Consider the following 14757-nt stretch of genomic DNA (forward strand, 5'->3'; position numbering starts at 1 on the left):
CAGTTTGATCGTGGATTCTGTTGTCTCAGAGACCACAGAACTCGAGCTCTTTTCCCCTGCTGCTGTTCAATCAGCATAAGCTAGGAGCGCTCATTAGCATCCTAGTGCAAAGCCCGTACGTGACACACCGTACTGAAATTGATTAGGTCCTCCATGGCTGTCTTCTTTGCCATGTATGATGTTCCCAACCCACTTCAAACCGAATGCAATGCATTGGCGAATTTAGCGAAGACTCGGAAGACTCTATATCGTACAATTCCTACTGTACTCGATAGCATACCAAGCAAAATTCTCTGGCAGGTCAAGTCATTGGTACAACTTACCTGATCGTTTCTCCATTTTAACTCAGTGATTTCCAACTACGATGATTCATGCTAATTGAATCATACCGAACCAAAAAGTTAATACAATCAGCAGGATGCAAAGATCCATAGATATGAACATCATGCAAAAGTAGTATTCTTGAGAATAGATATCACATGATTTATCTCATTCCCGTGAGAGTTATAGTATAGCGATTCACACAAGCACCGAAAGTTCAGTTATAGTCCCTGTAAAGATGATTCCCACTTTATGCTCCTAAAGCTGTTAATGCAAGACTGCAGGGTTATATTACCTCACCACATACAGCAATTCAAGGAGTAGAAGATCGTGTGCAGTGACTTTTCACTGTCCTGAAGAAAACTAACATAGGTTCAGTATAGATTTTTCATTTACCTTGCTACTTGATTCTATCCCTAGACATGTATCATGCAACTATGCTACTGCATAACCTGATTGTTGTTGACAAAAAAGCAGGCAAAAGTGAACATCAAGGCACATATGGGGTTATTCTCAAGCCCCAGCAAGCAACAATCCCAGCTCGACGAATATGTAAAAGTAACCTCAAACTCTTAAAGCCACCTGATCTTGCCACGAGATCTTCCTCTTCCCTACCTTGCTAAGCCCGTTGGCAGTATTCTTACTCCTCAAACTTGATAACTTCACATCGTTATTGAGCTCCTCGCCTTCGCCTGTACCTAAACTTCTATTTACTTCTTCACTTCTTGGCTGCTGGTCATTGATCTGCAACTCCTCTGTCTGCAACACAAGGTGGCAAGAATTGATCTATTATCATACATACAGCTGACACAGAGATATGAAAGATGAAAAAACTCATCCTAGTAAATGTTGATTACCGAGATCTGGTTTAAATCAAAGACAGGAGTAGGGTTTCTCTTGGTAACTTCTCTTCCTGCACGAAGCCTCTCCTTATGATGCATATCGGAAACCGGGGTGGGAGTTTGGATGGCAACTTCCCGCCCACTAGCAATAAAATCCCTCTCGTTCAAGTCCAAACTTCGTGCAGAGTGGTGATACGCAGCTTCCCTCCCAACAATGGTTCTCTCCTCTTTTGCATTTAAAAGAGGCATGGGATTTTGCAAGGCTGCTTTCCTTCCATTCCTGACTTTCCCCTTTTTATTTAGATCGAGAGCTGAAGCAGATTTTCCTTGAGCAGACGCCTTTACCGCTCTACTCCTAGCCTTTGCGAGGTTATCACTCTTCACTTCTATATTTTTACGTTTCGCTCGACTATGTGGCTGTTGCGGAGATGCGAGCTGGTTCTCCATTAAGTACTTGCATCGTCGTCTTAAGAATCTGTCAATAAAAATCACAAATAGCTCATGCTTCTAATCCACTTGATGACTATTAATGTACGCCCAAGGGCCAAGGATGTAAGAAACCATACTGGACTTCAGCTAACAGTGTAAATTTGTGCTGTTTCAGCATTTCCATCTTCTTTTTCATGGCATTCGTCTCCTAAAAAATAGTATTGGCATGAGCCCATATATGCAACTAAATCAAGAACTTGCAGAAAAAGTAGTTAAGTTACAGCAGTGAGCCCATATATGCAACGAAATCAAGAACTTGCAGAAAAAGCAGTTAAGTTACAGCAGAAGACAGGGCAACAATTTCGATGAGTAGACTATCTTGTGACGTAAAATATATTAAAACTACTATAAATCGCAGCCCGTCAGCTCGTGAAGCTGACTAATATAATCATAGAGCCAAATCAAGCACATGAGTTTCATCTTACTCGTTCGAATGCAGAAGAAAACCTTCAAGATATCTAATTTTTCTTCCTTTTCTCAGACTGCCAGACCAGAATTAAACCACTGAAATAAAAGAGGATGCTGCAATAATTAGTTTTTAAGGGATAAAATTCCTTAGCCATAGGCAAAATTAAAGGGGGAAAAAAAAACTCTATCAACCATAAAAATCTACAATTCCATTAAGCCATCTCTCTCCTCTTGTGATCTCCTAGCAAATCAGAAAAATTTCTCAGGAAGCAATTGATAAAACTCAAAATGAGTTCAACAGAGAAAATTCACAAGGTACGATTATTCTCCACAAAAGGGAAATTTTTTAATCATCCTGCAGCTAAAAATAAGGCAAACAAACACAACCATGAAGAGCCACAAATCATACACCGATCCAAAACCATCAATTCCAATTAACCAAACTAGTAATCATCACTATCTCTAGCATATATCAAAAGATCAGCAACGAAACAACTACGGAACAGGGAATATTAGACAATTATCGATAGAAAACATGAAGAAAACCTAGATCCATGCCACACGAACACCGAAATGACATAAACTAAGCAAAAGGTGATATTTTTACGAATACCCACATGTAAAAGTTTTACCTTTTCCAGATCTTGGTAGTCCTGCATGAGACTCTGGTGCTTGTACCTGATTCTTGGATCTTCAGGAGCAGCATATGGAGAAGACTCCATAACAGCTACCCCTTTCATCTTCTTCATCTTAGGTCAAGAACAGAGGCAACGAAAGGTAGCAAACAAAGTTGAAAAGAGAGGCCACAGAGATGGGTGCGATTGAAATAATGAAGGAAAGAGAGACAGAGGGTAGGAGGACAAAACAATAAAGAGGGAGAGAAACAAGAAAGAGAGAGAGAGGGGAAGGGGAAAATGAAAAGGTTCTCGCCTTCCCTGTTTTCTCTGTGAAACTCTGACCAAGACAAGAAACCCAATAAAGCCCACATAATTCGGTTGTGTGGAAAAGGAAAGAGATGGGGGAAAAATAAAAATGGGTATTTCTTTTGAGTGAGGGAGGGAGGGAGGGAGAGAGAGAGAGAGAGAGAGAGAGAGCTGAGGTTGAGACAGTAGTGATGAAGATGGGATTTTTTGGGGGGTTGCAGAAGGGCATATGTGACCCAACATTGTTTTTATTGGAGAAGAGGTGGGTTGGGTTGGAGGACATCTGAAGGCACCTCTTCTCTTTCTTCTTTACCTCTCTCTCTCTCTCTCTCTCTCTCTCCGCAAATTTCCTTTGCTTTCTTTTTTGTTTTACCTTGCAGTTTTGGTCCAGCTGAGCTGGGCCATTGAAGAAAAGAGAAGGGTTGGGAAAGTTGGGCGGTTGACTCTTCTTTCTCTGTTTTCTATTTCGTTTAGGGATGGAATGAAAAAGCTTTGTTGGGTTTGTGGAGTTTCTATGCTTCTTCTTCCCTGTTGGGCGTACGCGTCTTTGCATTTAATTTTTTCAGAGAGAGAGAGAGAGAGAGAGAGAGTTCACAGAGAGGGACAGGCACAGAAAGCAGAGGCAGAAAAAGGCAGGGAGAGAGATAAAAATGGGAAGTTGCCTGTTTTCTCTGCTGCTGATGTGTTGTTGCAGCTGTTATTACACCTCATTTCTAGGACTAGAGCTTTCATGGGTCATGCTCTTGTGGAAGGTTTTCTTTTTCATTTTTTCCCATGGAAAAGGAAATTCGCATAAAGGAGGAATCGAGAAAGATGCCTGCTCGCTTGCTTTTGTCTGTTCGCATTATTATAACCTCTCCCACCTGCAAGGTCAATTTCATGTGAATTCACCATTTTACCCCTAATACGTTTCTCTTTGGCCTTAAAGACGCTTCAATTTCCATTTCTGGTTTATTCTTCTCCTTCCAAATCTAGCAGTAGCCCCCAGCGAGCACCTAATTTGTAGGTTTGCTACAAGCCAGCTCCAAAAGAAAAAAAAGAAACTTCTTTTTAGCTTTCTTCCATTTTTTTTTTTCTCATATGACCATGAACCGTGAGCTGAGCTGTGATGAGAAAGATGCTGCAAAACTTTGGGCTTCTCATCTGCAAATCGTTTGACCTCAATGCTATCATCCTTACCTGAATCACATGCCTAAATTTTGTGGTTGTGGTTGTGGTTGTGGTTGTGGTTGGTTTTCAAGCACTGTGCTGCAACATGTACAAAGTCTTGCACAGTTGAAACATGAATGAAGCTCATGCTTCTTCTTTTTTTTTTTTTTTGGAGTCGTACGTACTATGAAGGTTATGGTTACTTTCTGCTTTTTCAATGAAGATGGTTGTTTAGACCAAAAAAAAAAAAAAATGAAGATGGTTGAAAAAACAACATGTCCCACAAAACTAGCCGGCCCCTTAAATCTAGCTAAGTTGTGGATGACCTGAGAAATACCAAAAGATAAAGTGGAACAGGAAGACATGGATACTAGGGCAATGACGACTACTTGGAAAAAGGAGATGACACTATATGCAGCATTTCATAGTAGATAAAGCGTTCTCGCAAAAATGAAGCCTGAAACAGTATGAGAATAAGCCTGAAACGATTAGGCTAGGTATCGCCTTCATGTCTCGTGTTACAGTAAAATCTGTTATCGATGTAGGAGACAGAATCAATTACATTATGAAGTGACCCGATGCATTTTAACTCTAAATTATGCTGGGGAATGTAATCTGCAATATTTTTCCCGGAGAATGTAGTAGGCAAGCAGAAGATTGAGGAGGGAATTCTGGGGAACAGGCATTTAGTTGAGAGCCAAAGGCCTGCATTTTCAAGTTTTGGTTTCTTTTGGAGAACACTAGAATGCAGGTTCTTGATTGTTCTGTTTGCCAAAAAATCAAAGGGGGGAGAGAGAGAGAGAGAGAGAGAGACCTTCCTCTTCATTCTTATGCACTGCGCTTGTGTCCTGTGTCTGAATGTGACTCTGCCTTTTTGACAGTCCTAGTGAAATATATCACTCATTTTACTTCCTTCTTACCTTCCACATTAGTTGACATTTGCACTTGGGTAAAGGGACAGCTTTGAATTACCATTCAAGGCAGAAAATGAATGACAGAGTTTGTAAGTATTAACTTTCAAATCAGCTCAGCGACGGAATGAAGCAGTGTTAGTCTACTTCTCTTGCTGGCTTTCTCTTGTTGAGTCTCTGTTTTGTCTGCTGAGCTAGACATGCTTCTGTTAAGATCTGTCGCGGATGCACGACATGTAGAATGCGACTTATCATACATAAACCGATGTTATGCCTGGAAAATTAACAGAAACATCTGCATACATCTTAATCACTAGGTTGATATAATTTTGATGGTACCTCACCGATTTTTGGTCCACCATTCAAACGTTCCTTGTGTAACCTGTGCTTAGCTCATCTTAGATCTAGGTCTGTGATATAAATGTCATACTAAGTCTCTCTATTGAAGGCTATAATGTTGCCATAGCTTTTGTAACATTGTGACTCAACAGTTGAGAAGTTGTCTCTTGTGCTTTTCTTTCTCATTCCAGCATCTTTCATAAACTAACTTCTAATGAGAAGTGATGCTTCTCTTAGTTTCAAGATAAACTTGCTGAGAGTGATCAAAGCCACAACAGGAATATCAAGCTAATCAAGATCTAAATTTTGAGGAGAGAAGGAAGAACAGTTGACTAAAGAACAGAGAACACCACTATGCAATTACCATTTCTTGAAGAATTACATTCCCCTTGCAATGAATCGATATTCGACACCCTACTTTATGATGTTACCAGAATTTTGGTAAGAGTTCCCCCTTCAAATTCAGACACTTTCATCCATACAATCAAAAGAAACCAATGTAAATGAATCATTTGCTTCCCTAGCTTTTACTCGTTTCGTCCCCTGTTATTACTTCGTATGGGGCAAGTTGTTTGGATTGCTCCACCGATTCCCATCGAAGCTAACAAATAATCAAATCCCTATCTCCCCTTATTTTCAACCTGCAGCAAGGCGTGTCAAGACTTCGGCAGTTCTTTTCCCGCCAAGAATGATTTGAAAAGAATGAAGGCCCTCTTCGGTTGGAACAGAGGCACTTCATGTCCAGCTCCTCTCACCGTTGCAAAAGTTAGCCCATCATATACCTCGGTCCATCCTCCAACCTGATTGCCAGAATACCATGGGTACCACCGAGTTTTAGTGGTGAGATTCAGATGGCGGAGGGAGAATCTGGTGGCTGTCACCGGAACCACCGAATCTGTGTCGCCGCTGCCCGGTTCGAAAGAAATGGTCACTCAGCTAGGAGTTAATTATCAAGAATGTGTACTGGTCTATACTCTATGCGACTGTGATTAGCACATGTGACATGGATGTCTGGATTTTCCTTCCCTACCATCAGCGGGCTCCATCATATCAACCGCAGAACAAGTATAAGGACGGTCTTCTTGAATGCCACTTGACAAAACTTATCTTGATCTTTGATATGTCAACATCAATATCATTTTGGTGTTGCTTCACAGTATCACATTTCGCAGATTATGCCTAGTGATTAGGTAAATATACTATGAAAAATCAGGTGACATGAACGCAAGGTGAGAAAAATGCAAACCACTGCAGAAACTCCAGCCCTTTTTCCAGAAGAAACCTATCAGATAAATGCCTGTGATTGGAAAATTATGTTCAAACATCAACCCAAAGTTAAGACCAATCAAGAACCCTCTAAAGACTGTTATTTGTCCACTCAGCCCCGGCTGGTCCAAAACTCCCCCAAAAGATCATTTAAAGAGACTGTTTTCAGTCCAATCAGGACAAGGAAAGTCTGATATTGACCTTTCGACAACCGTCTTTTTTTTTTTTTTGGTTCCTGGTTGATTTCGAAACTCAACATCAAGAGAATGCTCAATCCAATCACCCTTTTACTGCATGGACCAGGAAGGACAAGAAGGCTCCTGAACATTATTGCCTATCAAAATAACTCCTGGATGGGGTTCATCTTAATTCCTTCCCAGATGTTTGTGTAGGCTCAGGAATTGTGATATGAACTCTTATTTGATGCACACAATTGCACACTGTGGTAAGAAAGAGACAACGTGAACAAAAAGCCAAAACAAAAGAACAAGTTCTCTTTTTTCCTAAAAGCTGAAATGAAATGTCGTAAGGACACAGGCAGTGAAAATCTATGCTTTTCAAGACTCATTCCCCTAGAAACAGGAAGAATCTGTGGTGAAATCAGAAAGTACAACAGAAAAATGAAAAGTCGCTGGTTGTTAAGGGTCGGTAAAGACAGATGCAGATGAATTTTCTTTTCTACAAATCTTGTCTCAGCCTCACAGCATGATTAGTGACTGGTCAAAGCTGCTGTTTTTAGCTGGGGTCAAATAGCTCCTGTCGTTGTCCAACAAGTGTTATCGGAAAATTGCAGCAGGCTTAATTTTTGGAGGGCCCCTTACAGTGAATTAGAAACCACGTACCGCCAAAATGCATAGCAACAACAGCTATCAATTGCTTATGATGGAAATAAAAATGTCTAACTTTAAGTCTCTGTAGCGAAAACGAGGGGAATAAAAGGAAGAATAGATTTACCTGAACACCCAGATCCTGAGTCCGGCTGCAATTAACTCCTTGTATGTTGGTAGCATTGAATTTTGAGAATCCTTCCAATTCTTGATCAGAACATCACTACTCAGAACACAACACAAGCAACATAAAACACTGATATATTCACTAACATGGAAGAGCATTAGAATGACCGAGAGAGATTGAATAAACAACCTGCAAGCAGTCCACTTGTAAGGAATCCCCGTGATGTTCGCGTGCAAGGCCTTTTGCACGTCCGGCCGGTTATAATACTTCTCGGCATAGTTCTCTGTACAGGGGTCGTAACCCGAGACACGCTGTCGCAGGAGGGTGTTCTTGACCCTGATGGTACTGTTGGGCAAGGACAGGCAAGAGGGTGTGTAGATGCTGTACTGATCGATGCTGCCAAACTCATGGTTCATGGCATAGTTCACAGCATCATCACATTGCTTGGAGGAGTTGTCAGATGTGAAGTTGCAGTTGTTGAGGATTGATTTGTAGGTGGCGTCTGAGATCATGGAGTGGCTCCACCAATATGCAACTGTTCCTAAGCTGTCGTAGTAGTTATCGGTCACTGCATTTCCCACCTGCATTGTATTAAGTACGTATGTCCGAATTAGAGACAAGTTCCAAGAAAATGATGCAACCTAAAATGTGGAAATAGATTCGAGATTTGGGAGTCAACTGGAGCTCACAATGAATCCTTTGAGATTAATGATGGCATAAGAATGTTGTTTGTTGTAGTCACGAATCATCTTTGCCAACTGGGGAACATAATGCCCTGAGCGCGAATCCAACCGAATAAGAAGCAAAAATAAAATTTTCAGGTCGGTGACGTTTTCAGTCAAAAAGGGGAATTATGCCATAAGGAAATGTGAGGCTCGCCGTGGGCGATCCAGTTAATTACCTGCATAGCTCTCCCCTGAGATGTAAAAATCGCGATGTTGGTATTGAGGGAATCTGGACATCCATCTTATCAGAAAAACAAGAGCATCGTGAGCTGCATCACAAGAAGGGGCGACTCTTAATTAGTCTCTGATGTTTAGAGCTAACAGTGAAGATTTGTTTTAGTATAGCAGCATTGAAACATTTATGTGATCACCTGTCCGTTTGTCCCCAGAATCTTTGAGATTGGAGCTGGTATTTGTATAGGAGAAACCGACTCCAGCTGGGGATTCAAGGAAGAGAAGATTTGCCTCTGCAGATCATGTTACGATGTCATTTTTAGTGTTGCTGAATAAGGCCAACGTATTTCTCGTACCTTCTCCTTCGTCCTAACGCTATGTCATTGTGAAAAGAAAAGTTTTGAATTTTCAAGTGTCGGATCGCAACATGAGGATACCTCGTACCTCTGTTCCACGAGTACTTGTTCATGTAGAGGGATGAACCCGTCCTGTTGATCCGGAACGGCCCGATTTCCTCGGACGCTCCGTACGCGACAGATGAGCAGCCCGGTCCTGCAATCACAGATCACACAAAGATCGAAAGGCCGTTCGCCATGAACTTCCAGGAGACAGTCGAATCAAACCAATCAAAGTGTAGAATCCATCTGGTGCCACAAAAGTTCATGAATTTCTTTTGTTCTTTAAAGCGTACAATGTTTTTCAAAAGGCAGGTGATGAACGGGGGACCAACTTCGGCATGCACCAACCACACATGGTGGTCCGATTTCATGTAGTGGAGCAGAAACTACAGACTTGTGGGTCTCTCTACAATCGAATCAAACGTGAGTTGTTGCAGCTCGAGCAATGGTGGTCAACTAGTCCCCGTTCCACACCATGGCTAAATCCGTGAAGGGGGACTATGAACTCTAGCACCACAACCTTAATCCCTCCGCCAACCTAGGCTTCGATGCCATCAGCTGTCTCTGCGGTTCAGTATCTAGGTTTGGTAGTTGCCCGATGCATAGAAAAGGGAGATTAGGTCCGGTCAACCCGTTTAATGTCTTGCTTAGGACCCCCCAAATATATTATTTTAAAGAGCCAAAAGAAAGAAATGACCCCTACACCAGAAAAACTACTTAATCTAGTTTAGTATAACATAACGCACCATCCCTAGAATACAATTCAACGTATCTTTAAGTAAGATACCACCGTTTCATGATCACGACGACAGATGGATTGGGTCGATAAAAGCGGTAAATCGAGGGAGTCCGGCTAGATTCCACAGTCCATGAAGTTATTGCTAGTCTAGAGGCAAGCATAAGCAGCCAGGAGTCAATCTGAACGAGGAAACCAAGCCAGGCTCCCAACTTCACGCAAGCTAATTAACTACTCTAACCAGTGTTGTGTCATCGTAATCTATAACTTTCCAAACAATTTCCAAAGCAAATGTGTTGACATAAAGCACAGCACCTGCATAGAAGTAAGCTAAAAAAACAGCAGTGGTAAACTAATCAGAGCTCGTCGCTGATTCACGCTAAAGATCTCCTTCGAGCGAAATTTTGGAGTCGCCCCCTCAGTCGACATGAACCAAGTCAAAAACCACACAGCAGAAACCAACTGCCTTAAATGATTAGGGACCAACCCACGACAGCTCCCACCAGTAGTTTTAACCAAAAGAAAACAGCCTCCAAATTTGAATACGATCCGACCAAAAAAAAAAAGAGTTTGAATACGACGACTACGTAACAACAAGACCCATCCCTTCGGGATCAAACCGCATTCAATGTCCCCCACCTTAGTAAATGTAAATCTGCCATGCATCACCTACCAAGCTCATGGATCACGCCGGCCTCTACTGTTGAGGAGCAAGAACAATGACAGTTATCTCTGCTCAGAACTAGTTTAGCAGTCTCTCTGCTTTTTCTCTCTTCATCCATCTTGGAAAAATTTAATTTTGACTGGCCCCATTTGGAAACCGGTCATCATTTGCTCCGGATGCGCATGCTTTAGGAGGTACAGAAACATGGGGAAACAAATTTCATGACATGGTCGCTCGGACACTGTAAAAAGGTGGGCTTTTTTCTTTTTCTTTTGCTTCTTTCTTTCTCTCTTTTTTTGTTTTTGTTTTTTGGGTTGTTTGGAGTCGAGTTTTTGTTGGGTCATATGATGTCTGCTTTCTTCCTTACAACTGAGAGCCCTCGAGAAAGGGGGCGAAGGACTTTCGGGCAGGCTTTTCATTAGCTGCCGAGGGGAATAAACATCAGTCCGCGGGAGGAATAAAACCCTAAAGAGATACAGACAGTTGAGTGATCGCGAGGACCCATGTGGGGTTTTTTCTTATTGTTTTCTCTGGTTTGTCTATTTTATCGATGTCTTTTTTTTTGGCCCTGCTTTTATTTGTACGTGGACACGAGTGGTTCTTGCTTTCCCTGATGGAGACGACAAGATGGATTCCTTTTAAGCTTCTTTCGCGTTTGTACTGGACAGGCGATTCTTACAGCAGGAGGGTTGAGAAGCATAAGATCGCATGCGTATTGAAATGAAAAGCTTACGTGGGACTCTGTTTTTTGGGTCCTTACGTGCATAACGTGTTAATAACTCTTCCCTTTTGTTATAAAGTTGGAAACTTTCCAAACGAAAACCCAAAATTTGAATATAGAGAGAGAGGAGGTGGCACGTGCCGAGGATGAGGAGGTGCGGTTGGGATGAAATGTGAATAGGTTGCATATTTATTGAGGGATCGACCATAGCTGTCTGCTTTACGCTCGTTGTTGGAGTGATCAAATGCTCGTTTCTGGTCGATTTGAAAACTCTTTCACAGAGCCAAAGAGATAAAGCAAAGACGGTAAAAGTAAATGGATGGAGACCACTGAATTTTTCCTTGGAAACTGGGAATCAGACAAAAAGAGAAGAAGGTGGCAAAGTGAACTTTTGGTGTCGTTTTGCTCGTATTTAGCAGAACAAGGCTTCTTTCATTGCTTTTGACTCGCGAAAGAAGGCTAAGGTCAGAAGCTAATGGCTAAAGTTCCTAGTGAGAACAAACACCAGAATTGTTTACTATACACATGGCGAAAGAACTGACCTCCATTGAGCCAGAGAACGAGCGGCTTCTTCTCGGGAGACAGAGTGGCCTCGGTCAACCAATAGAACAGAGCTCGACCCTCCTCCTCGTCCACCGTGACGTACCCGGAGAATTGGGAGAATGCGGCCGGGGGCTGACCGGGGAGTGCCGACACTCTGTCCATCTCTTGCTGTCTCGGCAATGCTGTGGCAAATGTGAAAGCAGTCACTGTCGAGGATAAGAGAAGAGACCAGAAGAGGAGGGGGGTCGTGCTCCGGATTGCCATTGCAGCCTCAGAGAGAGACAAGGAGAGAGAGAGAGAGTTGCTGCTTCTTTTTCTCAGTTCTCAGAGCGAGAGCACAAAGAAAGGAAGAGAAACTGTCTGCTTCTGTGTCTTTCTGGAAGGTTGATATTACATTTTGGAAGAGAGAGAGAGAGAGAGAAGATATTGATGGCTCAATAATATGGGTGGTGTTGTGGCAGTGTAAGGAGAGAGAGAGAGAGAGAGTGAGAGATTGAGGAGGGAGGGGGGGCTTTTAATGGGTACACCTCGGTCCTACCCAAACTCAGACCTCAAAGTCCTGTTCCTTTCTTAGCCATCCCCCATAATCTGCATTCCCAAATACACGAGGAACTACATTATAAACTCACAGAGTTGCGTGGTAAATAGAACCGATCACAGCATATTTATTATTCGAAAAAGCTTGCGTCTTTCTCGTGGGGTTTGATGCGGTCTAGACACTAGCTCCACTGCACGCAATTCTCTCTCTCTCTCTCTCTCTCTCTCTCTCTCTCTCTCTCTCTCTCTCTCTCTCTCTCTCTCTCTCTCTCTCTCAACTTGATGAATTATTTCGATAATACATAAAAGGTTAGGCTTGAGGATAAGAGGCTGGCATTGACTTGTGCTTCCACAAGACATTTAAAAAGTGTTGGAGTTTGGAGCTTACTATGGCATTGGAATAGTTAAGCATGTGATTGAAGATTGGGCATTGTACCATCAAACAAAATCAGTTGTGCTGCATAAATCAGGAACAGATATGAATGTTGTTGGTATAGTTTCTTTTCTTTTTGGCCAGCACACGCTAATCCAACCACTCTCTCTCTCTCTCTCTCGCTAGATATGCGAAGACCGCGCTCACTTTACAAACTAAATCGAAACAAAAATGTTCAGCCCATGGATTTTACTAACACTAGCTTATCAATCGAGTCAAACAGGTTTTGACAAACCATATGTTAATCTCGTTTTGACATTACTCAACCACAGCACAAAGGGTATCGCGCAACACTTCAAACAAAACCCTTCTGTATCTATCACCCGGAATGAACTGAATAAACCAAAGTAAAAGTGGTTGATCAGAGAAGAAGTAATGGAGGTCCATGAACAAACAAATACTTAACCACTCTCTCTAAATCAACGCATCTCTCTCTCTCTCTCTCTCTCTCTCTCTCTCTGCATATTCTTTCCCCCGGACGAAATGGGCGCGCACGCAGTGCCAGCCAAGAAAATACGTAACTAATGAGCCAACCGTGCATGCATCAACTCCCATTGATGTGTGTGTGTGAGAGAGAGAGAGAGAGCCAGTTATGAACATGTGGGGGCAATGAATAAAGAAGCTGATCCCCTAGGGTTTTATACAGTCTTAAGCCAAAACGGTACTAATCAAGAAACAAGGGCAGGTTTTGTTCCTATCTGAAACAAGCTACCTAAATAGGAAAATTCATTTTGAATGTGGGTTTATTTTCTTTTCTTTTGTTTATGGTAAGTTCTCACCGAACCATTCTGAATGATTGAGCCAAACTCAATCATTCATGACAGATAGATTATTTAAGAGGGATTAGAGAAGCTTAACGTTATACTTACTAATTCGGCTTGCCTCATTGATGGTCAAAGTCGCAAAGATGCTTCTTCTTTTTTTCCCTGAATTTGGTGGTCCTTCCTCCTTAGAATCTTTCATGTTCTTTACTTCTTGTTAGGTGAGGGGGGAAAGGAGGTTCATAAATAGATGCGGACTTGCTGGTCCTGTGATCTCTACCAGCCTTTGGTATTGATTTTGATCTGGCGAGTACACGAGACCAAAAGTGAAGTTTGATACCTACTAATTAAAAATGGAATACTCAACATACCAACACCAAAATGTCCCTTTCTCTTCTGTCAGGATTTAAAATAGGACCGAGATTTTCTATCATTTTATGGTGCGACATTCATCTTGTCTACGAGTTAGAATAAAAACCAGGGACGAATTCCGCGAGCTCTTCGACATGCATGTGAAGGGGGGACGGCTGTGTGGATCGTCAGGAGTCGGTGGAGCCGATGGTTCGGATAGGCTTGTTATGAGAGGAGGGAAAAGAAGAGCTGGCCCAGAAGAATGATCCCCGAGCTCGATTCGGCTTTAAAGTAGCGATCAAGCAAATTTCAGAATGACACTGAGAAAAGATCGAGCGTCTAGCTCGATGGATTCGCGTCGCTTTCCTGGCATGCGCTTCTCGGTCAGTAAATCGGCAATGGTCCTCGCGTGATACTAATCTTGACATCACGTGTTATGAAGGCTAATCTACAAGAAACATGGTGACACTTGGCACAAGACTTTAAAAATGGTTTGGTCATCTTTCTAGAGTTACTGCGACAGATCCATCTACGTCCCGCCAAAAGAAGTCGTTGAAACTAATTTAGTTCACCAAATCCGGCCTCCTTCACAATTCACGGCCTCTCGAAGATGCGATTAGCTGATGACAAATTAGAGATTACGTGCATAAAAATCTTGGCTACCAAAAGTGGCTGAAATTACAAATTCTACAACAAAATAATTCCTTTTTAATTTGGAAAAAATTCACAAAAAAAAAAACTCTAATTTATACCCACAATGATATATTTACCCTGAATTTTTTTATGATGTCAAAATCATAAATTATGTCTGTTGCAACACATTTACTTTAAATTTTTTATTGTGACAAAAAATTCCAAACTTGCACCTATGTGAGATATTTACCCTCCGTTAAAGTTCCGTCGGATGATTCTTCAAAACGTCATTTTTATTTCACTCAAGCCACGTGCCGTGTCAACACCGTCCGCTTTCCGACGTTTATATAGAAATTTTTTTTAATGATGGGTGAATGTGTCACGCAAGTACAAGTATGAAATTTTTTGTGTCTTTCGGAAAATAAATTTATGATAAATGTATTACATTAGGTATAATTCGAGATTTCCGGTGACTTTTT

At 41.8% G+C, this 14757-nt stretch overlaps 2 protein-coding genes across 3 annotated transcripts; both read right to left on the reverse strand.

The window, feature by feature from the left end:
• Nucleotides 1-421: 421 nt before the first annotated feature.
• On the reverse strand, nt 422-3666 carry LOC115744481. 2 transcript variants are annotated; one of them, XM_048277649.1, is made up of 5 exons: nt 2693-2812; nt 2078-2156; nt 1730-1800; nt 1179-1638; nt 422-1080 (listed from the first exon to the last, which is right to left on the reverse strand). In XM_048277649.1, the coding sequence occupies exons 3-5, from the start codon at nt 1786-1788 to the stop codon at nt 886-888; spliced, it is 714 nt and encodes a 237-aa protein (XP_048133606.1). In that variant the 5' UTR covers nt 1789-1800; nt 2078-2156; nt 2693-2812; the 3' UTR covers nt 422-885. The 2 variants fall into 2 exon arrangements, with proteins under 2 accessions (XP_048133606.1, XP_030535558.1); XM_030679698.2 differs by lacking the exon at nt 2078-2156 and having other exon boundaries at nt 2693-3666.
• Nucleotides 3667-5752: 2086 nt separating this feature from the next.
• LOC115744479 (serine carboxypeptidase 24-like) lies at nt 5753-12039 on the reverse strand. The gene is made up of 8 exons (XM_030679695.2): nt 11563-12039; nt 8946-9053; nt 8699-8794; nt 8504-8596; nt 8292-8377; nt 7792-8183; nt 7603-7698; nt 5753-6288 (listed from the first exon to the last, which is right to left on the reverse strand). The coding sequence occupies exons 1-8, from the start codon at nt 11825-11827 to the stop codon at nt 6039-6041; spliced, it is 1386 nt and encodes a 461-aa protein (XP_030535555.1). The 5' UTR covers nt 11828-12039; the 3' UTR covers nt 5753-6038.
• Between the last annotated feature and the right edge of the window lie 2718 nt (nt 12040-14757).

The sequence above is a fragment of the Rhodamnia argentea genome, chromosome 4 (genome assembly GCF_020921035.1).
Source record: "Rhodamnia argentea isolate NSW1041297 chromosome 4, ASM2092103v1, whole genome shotgun sequence".
NCBI classification, from domain to species: Eukaryota; Viridiplantae; Streptophyta; class Magnoliopsida; order Myrtales; family Myrtaceae; genus Rhodamnia; species Rhodamnia argentea.

What these genes read in the sequence shown, in the direction of transcription:
- LOC115744479 (XM_030679695.2), bottom strand. Translation starts at nt 11,827, where the DNA reads ATGGCAATCCGGAGCACGACCCCCCTCCTCTTCTGGTCTCTTCTCTTA. An exon ending in TTCTGGGGACAAACGGACAG is followed by an intron (nt 8,597 to 8,698) that starts GTGATCACATAA and finishes CTTGTGATGCAG; the next exon opens with CTCACGATGCTCTTGTTTTT. An exon ending in CTCAGGATCTGGGTGTTCAG is followed by an intron (nt 6,289 to 7,602) that starts GTAAATCTATTC and finishes CGAACCGGGCAG; the next exon opens with CGGCGACACAGATTCGGTGG.
- LOC115744481 (XM_030679698.2), bottom strand. Translation starts at nt 2,809, where the DNA reads ATGAAGAAGATGAAAGGGGTAGCTGTTATGGAGTCTTCTCCATATGCT. An exon ending in ACTACCAAGATCTGGAAAAG is followed by an intron (nt 1,801 to 2,692) that starts GTAAAACTTTTA and finishes ACTATTTTTTAG; the next exon opens with GAGACGAATGCCATGAAAAA. An exon ending in ACACTGTTAGCTGAAGTCCA is followed by an intron (nt 1,639 to 1,729) that starts GTATGGTTTCTT and finishes TTTTATTGACAG; the next exon opens with ATTCTTAAGACGACGATGCA.